The following is a 17,099-nucleotide window of genomic DNA, read 5'->3' as shown; positions in this document are numbered from 1 at the left end:
AAGCATGAATGAAAATTCCAAGTGGCAGAAAGATAGAAAGGTTTGAGTTGAAGCTAGACAAAGAAAGAAAAAGTGAAGCATATCATACCTAAGAGTAGTTTGACTTATCAAGTTCAAAATGGCATTATTTAATATAACTTTTTTGTGATTTCACATATTATAATAGCTTAATATGGGTATACATGTCTTTCAAAAACAGTAAAAAAAAAAAAAGTGTCTTTTACCTGTGAACTGAGTTGAGTTTTTATCCAATTGAAATAGTAATTTAAGTCACTGCCTTCCATCAGTTCTTTTCCCCAAGCTGCTAACTTTGCAATAATTCTTGCTGCCTGAAAAATAAAAATGTATTTAAATACAATGTTGATTCTAAAATCACATTCAAAAGCAAGACTCATAACCATTTTGCATGATTTTTGTTAATACTCATCCAAAATAAGTTTGCATTTCATTTTTAAAAATATATTTTGCAAAAGAGTCAAAATGTATTTTTAAATAGTTTCTTTAAGGTAAAACAAAATTACATATGTTTTAAGAATTTCAGGACATTCCTTGTATTATTTTGAGTTTCAAAAGTAAGATTGGGATTCATTATAAGACCAGCAAAACTCAAAAGAATCTTTCTTTTTCTTTTTTGGAGGTACTAAGTATTTTTAATAATTTGTAGATGCTGTTATTCAAAAACCTGTAGACTTCTCCAAATTACTTGCCAGAGTTTGGAGCAATGTCTACAACAAATTGCCAGCTGCTACCTTCATTTATTCCAAGCCCCTTGTGAGTCCTCACACTCAAAAATCTGTATCTTAGTATAAAATACATCCTGGGTATTAAACACCCACCTCTCGATATAACCTTTTTTTCCCTCATCTAAAGATTTCTCAGGGGACGCCTGGGTGGCTCAGTGCTTGAGTGCTGCCTAATTGCCCAGGGCGTGATCCTAGAGTCCTGGGATGGAGTCCCGCATCAGGCTTCCTGCATGGAGCCTGCTTCTCCCTCTGCCTATGTCTCTGCCCTTCTCTCTCTGTATCTCTCATGAATGAATAAATAAAAAATCTTTTAAAATAAATATTTCTCAGGTTTTTCTCAGGTTTCTTCAAGCTATAAAACTAATCATGAATTTTCTTATTAAATAGACAGTATAAGTATAACAAATCATCATGTTGTACATTTTAAATACCTTACAATTTGTCAATTATACCTTGATAAATCTGGAAAATACATTTATGCACACACACAGGCAGTATAAAATACTACTTCTCCATACACAAACCCGATTTAATATTCTTTCAGTACTTTCTGAAACCAAGTCAATGTTTCAAAACTCCAATTATTCAGTAATAATTAATCCTAGTAGAGAATGAGAGGTTGAGGTTAGCTAACCCAAAATCACAGCTATACTGGTAAACTGTTCTTACGCATGAAGATAGTGGACACAGGCGATGAAGCCATATTTTCAAGGTCAGTATGGCAGGCATTCAAGTGCCAGAGCAGATTTAGAATCCTACACCACAGAGGGCTAACCACAGCACTCTGAATCATGCACAGAGTTGTGACATACAGATGTTTTCATGTGCCTCACTAAGTGAATTTACAGAAACATTTAAAACTGATCTAACTTTCACAAAGATATGTGACTTGAAAGGATTCCTATAAGGAAATCAGGGATTGAAAACATTATCAGCTACGTAAGCACAAGCAACATGGAAAAGACAAAGGAATGGAGATGACATTTTCACTCTCGAAATAAGCTTTTCATCAGCATGTGGTAAACCAATGACCGTGCGACCTTCAGAATTGTTGAGATTAGCCAAAAGTAACCTAAATAATAAAGAAATTAAAACATAGTTCTGGCTACACAATGAATGATGCTGAATCTTACCCTAAATGTATATGTGGTCTTTAATATATTTATCTATTTTATTATAAAACCACCAAAATTAGTAAGTCATTTACACCATGTATCCAAACAATAAAAACAAGTCTCTACTTAAAAAGACCCAAGTCTCTACAATTAAAAAATAAATAAATAAATACAGTATTGTTTTTTTAAAAAGTATCCTTGGGATACCTGGGTGGCTCAGTTGGTTAAATCCCTGCCTCTGGCTCAGGTCATGATCCCAAGGTCCTAGGATCAAGCCCCAGCATCAGGCTCCCTGCTGAGCAGGAAGTCTGCTTCTCCCTCTCACTCAGCCCCTCCCTCTCCATTCATGTTCTCTCTCTCACTTTGTCACTCAAATAATTAAATAAAAATCTTCAAAAATAGTATTCTTTAAAATATAATTTCGTGAGTCCTCCTTTTTAATTTCTCTTTTCGTAAAGGCTTTATAAAATGCAAAATATATGAATACACTCATACATAAATGACTATAGATATATATGGAGAGAAAGACACATGCTCAAAAATGTTTCACTAACAGTAGTCCTTGATTTCAAAAGTTCAAAGACATCTACTGAAATGAACAGCCTCAGGAGCTCCGCAATGCAGCCCACTGAATAGAAAAAGCTGGTACAAAGATTTATTCTCTCAACTCTCCTCTCATACCTTCTCTAGCCTCCGTAAGAGACTGTTCAGAGTTAAGGCATCCAAAGATAGCCTTTCAGGGTAAGTTTAAGAGTGTGTTTGTGATATTAAAAAACAAGTAATTACTAAATTAAAATAAAAAGTAGGGGATCCCTGGGTGGTTCAGCGGTTTAGCGCCTGCCTTTGGCCCAAGCCGTGATCCTGGGGTCCCAGGATGGAGTCCCACGTCGGGCTTCCTGCGTGGAGCCTGCTTCTCCCTCTGCCTATGTCTCTCCCTCTCTCTCTCTCTCTCTCTCTCTCTCTCTGTCTCATGAATAAATAAATAAAATCTTTTAAATAAATAAATAGTAAATAAAAAGTAAACACTGTAGCTACTTCTAAAAAAATTATATTTCTATACTAAAATGTGATTAATCCTGTCAGACAATTGAAAGCTCTTTGTGCTTGTAATCTAGTAAAGGTTTTTATGCTAATGAACTCAACAAATAACTCTCTCAAAAACTTTAACTGTATCAGAGTGACTCCATCTCCTTTGTCTTCCCAATATCCCCACATTACTAACCATTAATAAGGAAACGCTGCTCTGAAAAGTTAACATCACAGCCATTACTCCTTTGGAAACTGGGAGGTTACCAAGTCATAAATAGCCCAAGTGTGCTTCTTCCCCAAGTCAGAAATCTTATCAATTCAAAATTTACCATATGAACAGTAAAGAGATCCTGGCGATTCAACATTGGCAAAAAGTAGGACCAGGCAGTGTTCTTGCTGCGTTTAGCATAATCGAAGAAAATGCTAACCCGCTGGTGATTTTCCTAAAAAAGAAAAAAATGATATTACCATTCAGAATGCATTTTACTACTGTGCACTGCTTCTCACCCTTTCATTCTGTGTCTCCTTAGTCAGTGTGTTTTCTTCTTCCAGTTGCTATTATGGTGGGTGGTGAAGGGGGAAGGCATAGATGCTTTAAAAATAAAATCACCTTTGGGGAGCCTAGGTGACTCTTAATTTTGGCTCAGGTCATGATCTCAATCAAGGTTGTGAATCAAGCCCTGCACTGGGCTCCACACTCAGCAAGGAGTCTGCTTGAGATTCTCTCTTCCTCTATCTTTGCCCCTCCCCATAAACACACACACACGTGCACAGGCACATGTTCTCTCTCCCTCATTCTCAAATAAATAAATATTTGAAAGTATAAAATAAAATCACCTTTAGTTATTATGACTGGCTTTAAGTTAGCCAAGCTAGCAAATCCCAACCCTGAAGGAAGTAGAAATCTAAGGTACATTTCTTCTGAGCCTGAACCTCTGACCTGCCTTTCCCAATGTTGTCTCCACACAAATAAAATCAGAGTACTCCTAGCACATTATAATAGAAAAATTAGGGCAGATAAAGATAGCAAAAAATAGCATATAACACTAGCAGATAGACATAGGATTTGAGGAACAATTAATTCTTAGCTCAAATCATGCACACTCTACTCACTTAAGTTTTATCTGCATTTCACTAGCTCAAATACACTTTCTGATTCACTGAATGAGTATGGTCGCTAAGCAGCAGTATTTGGTAAAAGCACAAAAAACCACATAAATAATAATTTTCAGATCAACATTTAACTCCTTTAAATACATTGTTTTTAATTTTGGTTGTTGCTAACAGTTACTTATTTGAGGAAGAGATTAACACCTCCTTAAGTAATGAATCACCATAGTTCAGAAAAACAACTGCAAGTTATGATACTGATTTTATCAAAGGACTCAAAATTTGAATAGGTCATCATTTACTCCATTGGTGGATTATTTCCCAAGCTAAAACTGTAACTATCATTGACACATAAATGAATAAAGTACACTTCATACAGAAATAAGTTTAAAATTCATCTTTTTTGGGGCGCTTGGGTGGCTTAGTCATTTAAGCCTCTGACTCTTGATTTCAGCTCAGATCATGATCTTAGGGTTGTGAGGTTGAGCCCCACAAGGGCCTCCCCCCACTCAATGAGGATTCTCTCTCTCCCCCTCCTTTTGCCCCTCCCCCCATTCACTCATTCTCTTGTTCTCAAATAAATAAAATCTTAAAAAAAAAAAAAAAAAACTCCTCTTCCTTAACTGGTCCTTTGTGGTTTCAATTCCTGCAGAGGAGGATTTGAAACAGCAGAATAGGAGGGGGGCCCTGAGCTTGCCTCGTTCCTTAAACAGGAAATCAGCTGGATAAACAGAAAATCACTTTGAACAAAAGGAACTGGATCTGAGGATTAAGAAAACAATCTGCAGAACTGGAAGCACAAAATGTGGCAGATGCGAGATTCAGAGTAGTGAGCTGGAGAAAAAAGCCACAGTTTGCCATGAAAAGGAGGGAGCCCTTTTGGGGAAGGGAGAGGGAGAGAGCAGCACCCAGGGTTCACACAAGATGTCTCAGTGTGGGGATCCCCTGGGTCATACTCCTGAAGCACATTCAGAAGACTGAATACTGCCTCTCCAAGGACAAGACTCGTGAGTCACCACTAAGCAGCCACTCAATAGCTTAGGACAGAAGTGTTATGTGCAGAGGACAGATAACCAGATAACCTGGTCACAGATTTTTATGATGCACCACAACAAAGTCCAGCCACCCTGCACAAGCCGTGTGACTGATTTTCTGGGACAGAATGGTGTTGGGCACACCAGGAGGCTCTCCTCTAGGGGAAGAGAGCAGGTCGGCACCTTGGTGGGCCCTTTAAGATTTGGAGTTTTGAATCCCCGCCCCTGGCCAAAGATAAAACACAGGAGAATTGTGGCACTGGGCATGCCTGGGCACAGACAGATTGAAGACAGGATCTGATGAAAGTCTGGGACACAGAAGGGGAGATTTTCGCTTTACAATAAGGACTTCCTGAACAGCAGTGGCTGCGAGTTCCCCGTCTGAGGAACTAAAGGGCAGGGAATGCCATCTTACACACTCAAGCACACATACATACATACACACACACACACACACACACACACACAACCACCCACCAGTACCACAGGACTTTAGAAAGACAACGCCTCCAGTAGAGGCCAGAATCCCCTACACTAAACCCTATCCCCCTGACCTGACAAGAGCATCTTTACAACAGCAAGTCTGACTGCGGAGCCAGCCTAGCAGGCCTCTCCCTTAAAAAACCAACACAGGCCCCCGTGTTGGTTTTCCTTTGGTATCAGGCTTAGAGTTTTTGGTTCATTTGTTGGTTTCTTTCCTTTTCTCATTTTTTGGATCAGGCTTTTTTTCTTCTTTTTCTTATTTCTTTTTTTTCCTTCTTTCTTTTTTATTCTTTAGAATCAAGCTTATAGTTTTTGTCTGGTTGTTTGCCTTTTTTTTCACTCTTCTTTTTCTCTTTTATTGGATCAGAATCTTTTATTTTTTTTTAAATCAGGCTTATCTTAACAAACAAATCAAAGCACAGCTAGTTAAAGGTCCAAACACTCCCCAAGGAGGAGGAACTCTACAGAGGACCAACCTGTGGGAAAAGGCTGCCAAACACAACAGCAAAGTAGACACAGCATACACCAGAATCACTTCCTGAAATGCCAGGCCCTAGACCTGTATGGGCATGACCCCTTCTTAATGTGTATTACTTTTGGGACCAAGAAACATAACAAGCTTTCATAATATGCAAAAGACAGAAACCTAGACACAGCAACAAGATGGAGGAATTATCCCTAAAAGAAAGATCAAGAAGAAATTATAGCCAGGGATTTACTCAAAGGAGACATAGCAATGTATGTGAACAATAATTTAGAATAACAATCATAATAATACTAACAAGGTATCAAAGAACATGCAAGACCAGAGAAACCCTGGCTGCAGAGATAAAAGACCTAAAAACTAGTGAGGCTGATATTTAAAAATGCTATAACTAAGATGCAAAACCAATTGGACATAATCACAATGAGGATGGAAGAAGCAGAGGATCGAATAGGTAATACAGAAGATAAAATTACAGAAAATAATGAAGCTGAAAAGAAAAGGGGGGAAAAAAACTACTAGATCACAAATACAGATTTAGGGAATTGAGAGATTCCTCAAAGCATAATAATATCTGTATCACAGGAGTCCCAGAAGAAGAGCAGGAATAAAGCAGAGGTTTAATTGAACAAATTGTGGCTGAGAACCATAAAGGCTCTCAAGGCCAAGAGGCACAAAGAACTCCCCTCAGAATCTCCAAAAACAGGTCAACACCAAGACATATCAGAGTGAAACTTGCAAAGATAGAGAATTCTGAAGGAGACAAAAAGTCCTCAACCTACAAGGGTAGACACATAAGGTTAGCAGAGACCTAGCCACAGAAACTTGGCAGGCCAGAAAGCAGTGGCATGATATATTCATTGTCCTGAATGGGAAAAGTATGCAGCCTAGAATATTTTATTCAGCAAGGCTGTCCTTCAAAATAGGAGAAATAAAGAGTTTCCAAGACAAGCAAAAACTAAAGGAGTTCATGAACACTAAACCAGTTCTACAAGAAATACTAAAAGGGACCCTTTGCACAAGAAAGAGACCAAAAGCAACAAAGACTAGAAAGGAACAGAGACAATCTACAGGAACAGCAATTTCACAGGTAATACATCTAATACACTATATTCATATATTTCAATATTACTCTGAATGTAAATTGACTCAATGCTTCAATCAAAAGATACAGAGTTATCAGAATAGATTTAAAAAAAAAAGATCCATCAATATGCTGCTTACAAGAGACTCATTTTAGACCCTGAGCTATAATGCTGTACAATGCTGTATAAATACAGCATCCATTCCTCATCAAACTCTTCAGAGTGTAGGGATAGAAGGAACATTCCTCAGCACCTTAAAAGCCATCTACGAAAAGCCCACAGCAAATATCATTCTCAATGGGAAAACACTGGGAGCCTTTCCCCTAAGATCGGGAACAAGACAGGGATATCCACTCTCACCACTGCTATTCAACATAGTACTGGAAGCCCTTGCCTCAGCAATCAGGCAACAAAAAGAAATAAAAGACATTCAAGTTGGCAAAGAAGAAGTCAAACTCTCCCTCTTCACCGATGACATGATACTCTACATAGAAAACCCAAAAGCCTCCACCCCAAGATTGCTAGAACTCATACAGCAATTTGGCAGTGTGGCAGGATACAAAATCAATGCCCAGAAATCAGTGGCATTTCTATACACTAACAATGAGACTGAAGAAAGAGAAATTCAGGAGTCAATCCCATTTACAATTGCACCCAAAAGCATAAGATACCTAGGAATAAACCTAACCAAAGAGGTAAAGGATCTATACCCTAAAAACTACAAAACACTTCTGAAAGAAATTGAGGAAGACACAAAGAGACGGAAAAATATTCCATGCTCATGGATTGGAAAAATTAATACTGTGAAAATGTCTATGCTACCCAGGACAATTTACACATTTAATGCAATCCCTATCAAAACACCATGGACTTTCTTCAGAGAGTTGGAACAAATTATCTTAAGATTTGTGTGGAATCAGAAAAGACCCCGAATAGCCAGGGGAATTTTAAAAAAGAAAACCCATAGCTGGGGGCATCACAATGCCAGATTTCAGGATGTACTACAAAGCTGTGGTCATCAAGACAGTGTGGTACTGGCACAAAAACAGACACATAGATCAATGGAACAGAATAGAGAATCCAGAAGTGGACCCTGAACTTTATGGTCGACTAATATTCAACAAAGAAGGAAAGACTATTCACTGGAAAAAAGTCTCTTCAATAAATGGTGCTGGGAACATTGGACATCCACATGCAGAGGAACGAAACTAGACCACTCTCTTTCACCATACACAAAGATAAACTCAAAATGGATGAAAGATCTAAATGTGAGACAAGATTCCATCAAAATCCTAGAGAACACAGGCAACACCCTTTTTGAACTTGGCCACAGTAACTTCTTGCAAGATACATCCATGAAGGCAAGAGAAACAAAAGCAAAAATGAACTATTGGGACTTCATCAAGATGAGAAGCTTTTGCACAGCAAAGGATACAGTCAACAAAACTAAAAGACAACCTACAGAATGGGAGAAGATATCTGCAAATGACATATCAGATAAAGGGCTAGTATCCAAGATCTATACAGAACTTCTTAAACTCAACAGCAAAGAAACAATCCAATCATGAAATGGGAAAAAGATATGAACAGAAATCACACAGAGGAAGACAGGACATGGCCAACAAGCACATGAGAAAATGCTCCGCATCACTGGCCATCAGGGAAATACAAATCAAAACCACAATGACATACCACCTCACACCAGTGAGAATGGGGAAAATTAACAAGGCAGGAAACAACAGATGTTGGAGAGGATGCGGAGAAAAGGGAACCCTCTTACACTGTTGGTGGGAATGTGAACTGGTGCAGCCAGTTCTGGAAAACTGTGTGGAGGTTCCTCAAAGAGTTAAACATAGATCTGCCCTACGACCCAGCAATTGCACTGCTGGGGATTTACCCCAAACATACAGATGCAGTGAAACACTGGGACACCTGCACCCCGATGTTTCTAGCAGCAATGTCCACAATAGCCAAACTGTGGAAGGAGCCTCGGTGTCCATCGACAGATGATGGATAAAGAAGATGTGGTTTATATATACAGCAGAATATTCCTCAGCCACTAGAAATTACAAATACCCACCATTTGCTTCAACGTGGATGGAACTGGAGGGTATTATGCTGAGTGAAATAAGTCAATCGGAGAAGGACAAACATTATATGGTCTCATTCATTTGGGGAATATAAAAAATAGTGAAAGGGAATCAATGGGAAAGGAGAAAAAATGAGCGGGAAGTATCAGAAAGGGAGACAGAACATAAAGACTCCTAACTCTGGGAAACAAACAAGGGGTGGTAGAAAGGGAGGTGGGCGGGGGGTGGGGGTGACTGCGTGACGGGCACTGAGGGGGGAACTTGATGGAATGAGCACTGGGTTTTATGCTATATGTTGGCAAATTGAACTCCAATAAAAAAAATTAGTACAATGGGACGCAGTAGACCATCAATAAATGTTTTTCCTTATAAACTGACAAAACAATACTCCACATAAACAACCAGACTGACACTGTTCTTTAAGTCCTGAGACATGCAGTCAGCCACTGGATTTAGCAGCCAGGTGCCCTGTCTCAAAAAAGAACCACTCTGTACACCAACAATTTAAACCTAGATGATACTCTGGTGTAAAATACAGAACTGTGAATAAGGGAAGCCCCTCTGTGTTCAGGGACAGTAAAACAAGAAAAAAAACTATGCAACTGGAAAAGTCTCAGATGATAAGCAAAATATTTTCCTTTTTTTTTTTAAGATTTTATTTATTTATTCATGACAGGCACAGAGAGAGAGGCAGAGACACAGGCAGAGGGAGAAGTAGGTTCCATGCAGGAAGCCCGATGTGGGACTGATCCCAGGACTCTGGCATTACACCCTGAGCCAAAGGCTCAATCGAGGAGCCACCCAGGTGTCCCAACAAAATGTTTTCCAAAAGACAAGACTTCTGAGGGTAAGCAAGCACCTTGCCTACATTCAGCACTGAACCCCCAGTGCTTGGCACTAGCCTAGAACATAGCAGGGGCATTGAAATCTGTTGAATGACTGAAAGAAAAGAAGCCACATCACCTGTAAGTACAAAGAGCATCCAGAAAGCCTCAAGTGATTCACCCAACATCACCAGTATTCAACACAGAACTACTGAGGTATTATGGAAAAAAATACAGATTGACTACTAGGCATCCTGTAGCCTAGTGCGTGGGCATTCCCATCTTTAACACTATTAGCAATTACAACTATAAAAGAAAACTCATGGTATAAGTAACAAAAATATTGTTACTTGTACAGAATAGAAAACAATGAAATCACCAAGTCACCAAATGTATTTAACTAAAGAATATACATACCTGCAGCATATCATCCACCATAGTTAGTATGTACTGAACTGTCTGTTCTTTGGAGATATGAGTCATCAAATTTATAACTGTTTTAGCACACTGGGAAAGAATGAAAGTAATGTTATTTTCAACCACAAACACAACAACTTAATGGAATTTCAGTAAAATATTATTTATCTTGCACAAATTATAATACAAATGCTATTAAACAACAGATTCTAATTACAGAAAATGTATATCTTTCACAAACATTGTGATGAAGTATGGGAGAAACATACTATGACTTGCATTAGATTTGTGATCATTTCATCGTGATAAATTTCAAAGTGTTTACTACTATTAAATAGACCTACCAACTATAACTCCTGACTGCATGTTAACATAAAGATTAAGTTATGTAGACACCCAAAAATTATCATTGATTTTGGGTGTTATTTTTGTTTTGTTTTTGCATTTGCTGGGAAGCAGAACACTTCAGCAACAAGAGTACTAGGTATTAGAATCAGAAGGCCATGACCTGTTTCCATCCTACAACTTATTAACTATGTGATAATCTCTGGAATTCAACAAAAACAAACAAATTCTCTGGAGCCAACAGCATGTTTCCTCACAGATCTCCCAAGATTATTGTGAGAATCAGACTGAGTTGCATATAGGGTCCTTCAGGCCATCAGGACTCCACATCAGAAAATCTGATGGACAGTAGGAGTGCAACATATTCTAGTGAAAATATAAAGTGGGAAAAAATTTTCTAAAAAAAAAAAAAAAAGTTAAGCAACTTTAAAAACAACATATGCTTTGAAACTTAATTCCCCTTCCAGGAATCTATCCTAGAAATATTTTCAGAAATGCATTAAAGGATAGAGGAATAAACATACCCATTATAACATTTTTCCAAAATGAACAAAGAGAACTGGAAATCATTCAAATGTCTTTCAATAAAAAAGGATTTTTAGCTAAATAATGATACATACCTACAATGGAATATCACAAAGTCATTAAAAAATTTTATCTAGAATTTTTAATGACAGAGGTATTGATAACATAATGTTTATATCCATCACCTGACTGCCTTCAGTTTGGAGCATCTCCTGCTTCTCTTCAGGACTTCTTTTCATTTCAAACCTTTGAATGAATTCACAATCTTCAGCAGAAATCATCTGCCCCCTAGAAAGTAAGAATAAGTTGGTTTTCTTTAGTAAGAGTTGAATTGTCACTGTGAGCAAGAGATACAGGAATTCCTCATCTTTCTCCTCTCTCCTCGGTAGTTAACACGTATGGTAGGCACACAAGGTCCTGGCATCAGACAGACCTGAGAACAAGCTTAGCTCCACCACGTACTGACCATGCAACCTCTCTGGACCTGAGTTAGTTTATCTGCAAGATGGGACTATTATGCACATTGCCATTAACGGCTGATTTGAGGATAATGTTAAATGATTCACAGAAGGTAGTTAGCGCAGTGCCTGGTCAGTAGGAAGCACTCAATAACTGACACCTCTTTGCACTGTCCAAAGTCTCACCCTATCCCCTTCCCAGACAAAAAATTCACTTGGCTTTCTACTCCATCAAAACCAAAGCCACTTTATATGAACTTCTACAATCATTGCCTCCAGCATATTCTCATATTCCCTCTGGACTCAGAAAAATGTGATCCTCCTCCTCTCTGGAAAAATAACTTTGCCATCTTGACCCCCCTGTTCTGTCAATCATCCCACACTATCCTGCTTTCCTCCTACTTCTTTCAGGGGTCCCTTCCTCGAAAATGGCTCTTTGCTCAAGGCTTCTCTCCAGGCTCAATCCTTGGAATCTTGCCTTTCTCTCCCAAATTCTTTCCTTGAGTGAGATTTAAACCGAGAGTTTAGCCTTCTCTCTCTGCCAAACCATTTCCAACTCTCTTCCACTTCTTGCCATTTTCACAAATTCAACATCATCACAACTGAACCATCATCGCCTTCCCTTCCAACTCAGCTTAACCTCACAACTCACTCACTCAGCTCATCAACTCAAACCCCATTTGACACTACCTTGTAAAAAGACCTATCAGCAAAACAGCCTTGCTAGTTTCTGTGACACTGGATACTTCGGGACATACATCAATCTTTTCAGACTATCAGTATAGTGGGTAAAATATAGAATTTGCATCAATCTGAGGAAGAGTTCCAACTCCAGTTGTGAAACTTTAGCAGGTCACTACCCATCTGAGCAACGTTTGCCACACCAGGAAAATGGCAATTATAATACTACCTGCTCTGGTCTGCTGAGCAGTTATGAAAAAATACAAGAAAAAGCACCTGATGGATGTAAGCATGAAGTAAATGTAAGTTTAAAATTAAAAATGTCTTGGCCAACATGCACATGAGAAAATGCTCTGCATCACTTGCCATCAGGGAAATACAAATCAAAACCACAATGAGATACCACCTCACACCAGTGAGAATGGGGAAAATTAACAAGGCAGGAAACAACAAATGTTGGAGAGGATGCGGAGAAAAGGGAACCCTCTTACACTGTTGGTGGGAATGTGAACTGGTGCAGCCACTCTGGAAAACTGTGTGGAGGTTCCTCAAAGAGTTAAAAATAGACCTGCCCTACGACCCAGCAATTGCACTGTTGGGGATTTACCCCAAAGATTCAGATGCAACGAAACGTCGGGACACCTGCACCCCGATGTTTCTATCAGCAATGGCCACAATAGCCAAACTGTGGAAGGAGCCTCGGTGTCCATCGAAAGATGAATGGATAAAGAAGATGTGGTTTATGTATACAATGGAATATTACTCAGCGATTAGAAACGACAAATACCCACCATTTGCTTCAACGTGGATGGAACTGGAGGGTATTATGCTGAGTGAAATAAGTCAATCGGAGAAGGACAAGCAGTGTATGTTCTCATTCATTTGGGGAATATAAATAATAGTGAAAGGGAATATAAAGGAAGGGAGAAGAAATGTTGGGAAATATCAGGAAGGGAGACAGAACATAAAGACTCCTAACTCGGGGAAACGAACTAGGGGTGGTGGAAGGGGGGAGGAGGGCGGGTGTTGGAGGGGAATGGGTGACGGGCACTGAGGTGGACACTTGACGGGATGAGCACTGGGTGTTTTTCTGTATGTTGGTAAATTGAACACCAATAAAAATTAATTAAAAAAATAATAATAATAATAAAATATTTTTTTAAAAAAGAAAAAAAAATTAAAAATGTCTTATAATATGCTTTGTCATTCAAATAGCATCAATATATTTTTTAACTCGGTCGTTAAAAAAACTGCCCTTCCTCACCCCCTGCCCCCCAAGTATGTTGAGAGACTAGTGTTCCACAAAAGCCCAACTAGGGAAACAATGAATTTGAAGCCAATTTCCCCATACACATAGTTACAGAAATATAGTCCTTTTTCAGATCTGGCTTGGACTGGGTTCCTAGTGGCAAGCCTTGACGTGGAGATTGGTGTACAGGCAGTCTACGCAGGCAGTGCTCCCAGGAGACCAGGGATGGAGTGGGGAACACAGAGCAAGGAAGGTAAAGAGCCCAGCAGGAATTCAGGCAAAGTTCTATATCAAACATAACCATTTCTTGACACTCTCTTCCTGAGCTTCCAGATTCTTCTCGTCCTCCTCAGGCCATTCATTAGTGCTCTTCACAGACTCCTTATCCCCTACCCTCTGCCTCAGGTTCTATGGGAGGCTCTCTTCATTTGCACTCCCTGAATCCTCCCTGAGCGCTCCCAGCTAGCCTCTGTGCTGGTAGCTCACAGTCTTCAGCTCCAGCCCAGGCCGCCCTGCTGCAGTGCCCACTCACACATGGGGACCTCTCCTCCCACACAGCAAGCACACAGGCACTCTAGATCCTACAAGGGCAGAACTGAGATCACTAACATATATCCCTACACACACTCCACCACAGACTGGCTAATGGGATAATGAAATTAAAGAAAAAAAAAAAAAAAAAAGACACTTTGCCCTGTTATCTTTGTGCCTAAGCACTTCACATACCAAGCAAGAAAAAATGCACTCTCTACCTAGGATAGACCAACATAACAAGGTCATCGTGTCCAGTTCTGGCCCCAAAACAAATGCAGTCTTTTTCATAAACCTGAACTTCCCAGCTTAAACAATTTCAGCCCCAAATTTTGCTATGCTGTTATATAAAAGCATATCACAACCTTTGCAGATAGGATAATCATGTGAAAAAATTGTGGTTTTTCTACCATGAAAAAAGTGTACAATGAAGATTACAGTTGGTAACTTTATCATTTTACAGCTTTCTTTTCCATTTAAACAACTGGTTTTTATTTGGTAAGCCAGTCCTTCTGAAGTCTTACTTTCTTGCATTTGTTCTAAGTAACTTTTTCTTTTTTGCTTAAATTCTTTTGTTTCTGAATCTTCCTTTAACAGTCCCATAACCTACAACTTAGGGACTCTTGTCTCTTTTCTAGAGACCTGCCTGCAACCAGTCCTAACAACGCTTCCACCTAGCATCACTCTCCTCCAGACTTCCCTGCCTCTGGAGTAGCTCAGCCCTCAGGTAATATCCACTCCTCCCCCACATCCCTCTTACCTACCACCAGCCAGCTTTCTCAAGCACACATCTGACCACATTACTTTTTTCATATCTGTCAGACTGTGAATTTGTATGGCAGTTCTACCTAGCACCTAGGTAGAAAAACCTGTATTAGCATGTACATGTTATTTTTTTTTAAGACTTATTTATTTTAGATAGTGTATGGGCAGGGAGGGCAGAAGGAGAGAGAAAGCAGGCTCCCCACTGAGCTGGGAACCTGATGATCTCAAGACCCTGAGATCATGCCCTGAGTCAAAACCAAGAGTCATAGACTTAACCAACTGAGCCACCAAGGCGCACTACAGTGAAGGCCTTTCTGAGGCCACCTGTGCAGACACCTGCATGAAGCGAGTTAATGAGCCAAGTAATCTAGGGAGGAACTTCCAGACAGAAGTATAAGTCCAAGGACAGTGGCAGAGCAGTAGCTGGAAAGAGCAAGAAAAGCAGAATTGCTGGGTGTTTGTGAACAGGGTGGCATAATCTGATTCATATTTTCAAATGACTGTCACAGAGCTGTAAAGAACTGCTCTTCAATTCCACTTCTAGATATTTATCTCAGGAAAACAAACGCTAATTCAAAAAGATATGTGCACCTCAATGTTTACTGCTGCATGATTTACAACAGCCAAGATGTGGAAGCAGCCTAAGTGTCCACCAACAGACATTTGGATAAGGAAAATGTGGTGTATACATAATGGAATATCATGCAGCCACGCAAAAGGGATGAGAATCTGCCATTTGTACAACATGGATGGACCTATGCCAAGGAAAATAAGTCAGACAGAGAGACAAAATACTGCACGTTTTCACGTTTCCTTTATGTGGGGAAATGAAAATATAAAAACAAACAACACAGAAACACATTAACAGATACAGAGAACAAGTGGTGACCATGAGAGGGGAGGGGTGTGAGGGGAAGGGCAAAATATGCAAAGGGGATTAAGAGGTACAAACTTCCAGTCATAAAATAAATAAGTCACAGGCATGAAAAGTACAGCATAGAGAATACAGTCAATAATATTGTTCTAACTTTGTGTGGTGACAGATGGTAACTAGACACACCAAAGTGATCATTTCATAATGTATAAAAATATCTAATCACTATGCTGTATTCCTGAAGCCAACATAACACTGTAGTCAATTAAATCAATATTTTTCATTAAAAAAAAAAACAATTGCTCCAATGAAGAACGGTGAAAGCAGGAACAGCAGGCAAAGGGCTGTAAGAAGAGAGCATGTGGGCAATAATGACAGCTTACATAGGGCAGTGAGTGTGGAGCAAGAAAAATGGTCAGATCCAGGATGGGTTTCGGATACAGAGCTAAAAGAATTTGTCTGGACATGGATGGTTTGGGAAGGGAAGTGTCAAAATGGCCAATAAATTTGGGCCAACAGGGCCAGTGAGGAAACGTGCCACAAACTGTCCTTCAACGGGCAGGAGGGAGCCACACCCAACGACCGGAAGCCCCCCCAGCGGGCCTTCCTCCACAGCTCCTCTCCTCCCCTAGGGTTTCTCTCACCACAGCTGCAGCTCCTCTGCTTGGACAACTCCTACGAGTATCTTCAGGTGTTCTGTGAGGTCACTCCCAATGCTTCCAGATAATCATTCGTTCCCTGCTTTTGTTATTTGAGAAAACTTCACACTTATCTCCATTTTTAATGCTTTCCAAAAGTTATTATTTAATTTTTTATTTAAAAGTCTGTTTCCTCATTAGATATTAAACGCCAGAGGAAGAATGCTATTTTATGATTCTTGTATCCTCAGGATAGAGTTTTACTAGAGTCCAGCTTGACTGAAAGATAGTCAAGCCCATTCATTTATGTACTGTCTAGTTCAATTACTAAGAAAAAATTTAACCAAATCTACATACATTTTTAAAACACTGTATTCTCATAGTAACATGTTAAAGTTTGTAAGGAACAGAGCATACTGGCCTTCTGACTTTGGGGGACTCTTTTATCAGAATAAGATGTGATACAGGATTCTCTGAGAATTCATGTGTTGTGGCCATCCCCAATGATTTTTAAGCTCTTTTAGGGCAAGTACATTTCACACCCACTAGTGTCCCCACGACAGTTGGCTCAACAGCAGGCACACAGTAACATTTGGTGAATATATGTGTACAGACATAG

The 17,099-nt window shown here is 39.5% G+C and overlaps 1 protein-coding gene across 4 annotated transcripts in view; it reads right to left on the bottom strand.

Annotated features, from left to right (window-relative positions):
• Window positions 1-17,099, bottom strand: part of ATP6V1H (ATPase H+ transporting V1 subunit H) — a 127,134-nt gene that overhangs the window by 106,073 nt on the left and 3,962 nt on the right. For all 4 annotated transcript variants that reach the window (XM_072734735.1, XM_026011408.2, XM_072734736.1 and 1 more), the window contains exons 3-6: window positions 11,470-11,572; window positions 10,415-10,504; window positions 3,217-3,330; window positions 225-329 (exon numbers count right to left, since the gene is read on the bottom strand). In XM_072734735.1, the coding sequence (XP_072590836.1) occupies window positions 225-329; window positions 3,217-3,330; window positions 10,415-10,504; window positions 11,470-11,572 (412 nt within the window). The remainder of the gene's footprint in view (window positions 1-224; window positions 330-3,216; window positions 3,331-10,414; window positions 10,505-11,469; window positions 11,573-17,099) is intronic.

The sequence above is a fragment of the Vulpes vulpes genome, chromosome 13 (assembly GCF_048418805.1).
Source record: "Vulpes vulpes isolate BD-2025 chromosome 13, VulVul3, whole genome shotgun sequence".
NCBI classification, from domain to species: domain Eukaryota; kingdom Metazoa; phylum Chordata; class Mammalia; order Carnivora; family Canidae; genus Vulpes; species Vulpes vulpes.
Note: the sequence above shows the minus strand (reverse complement) of the source record. Positions and strands in the feature narration are given on the sequence as shown.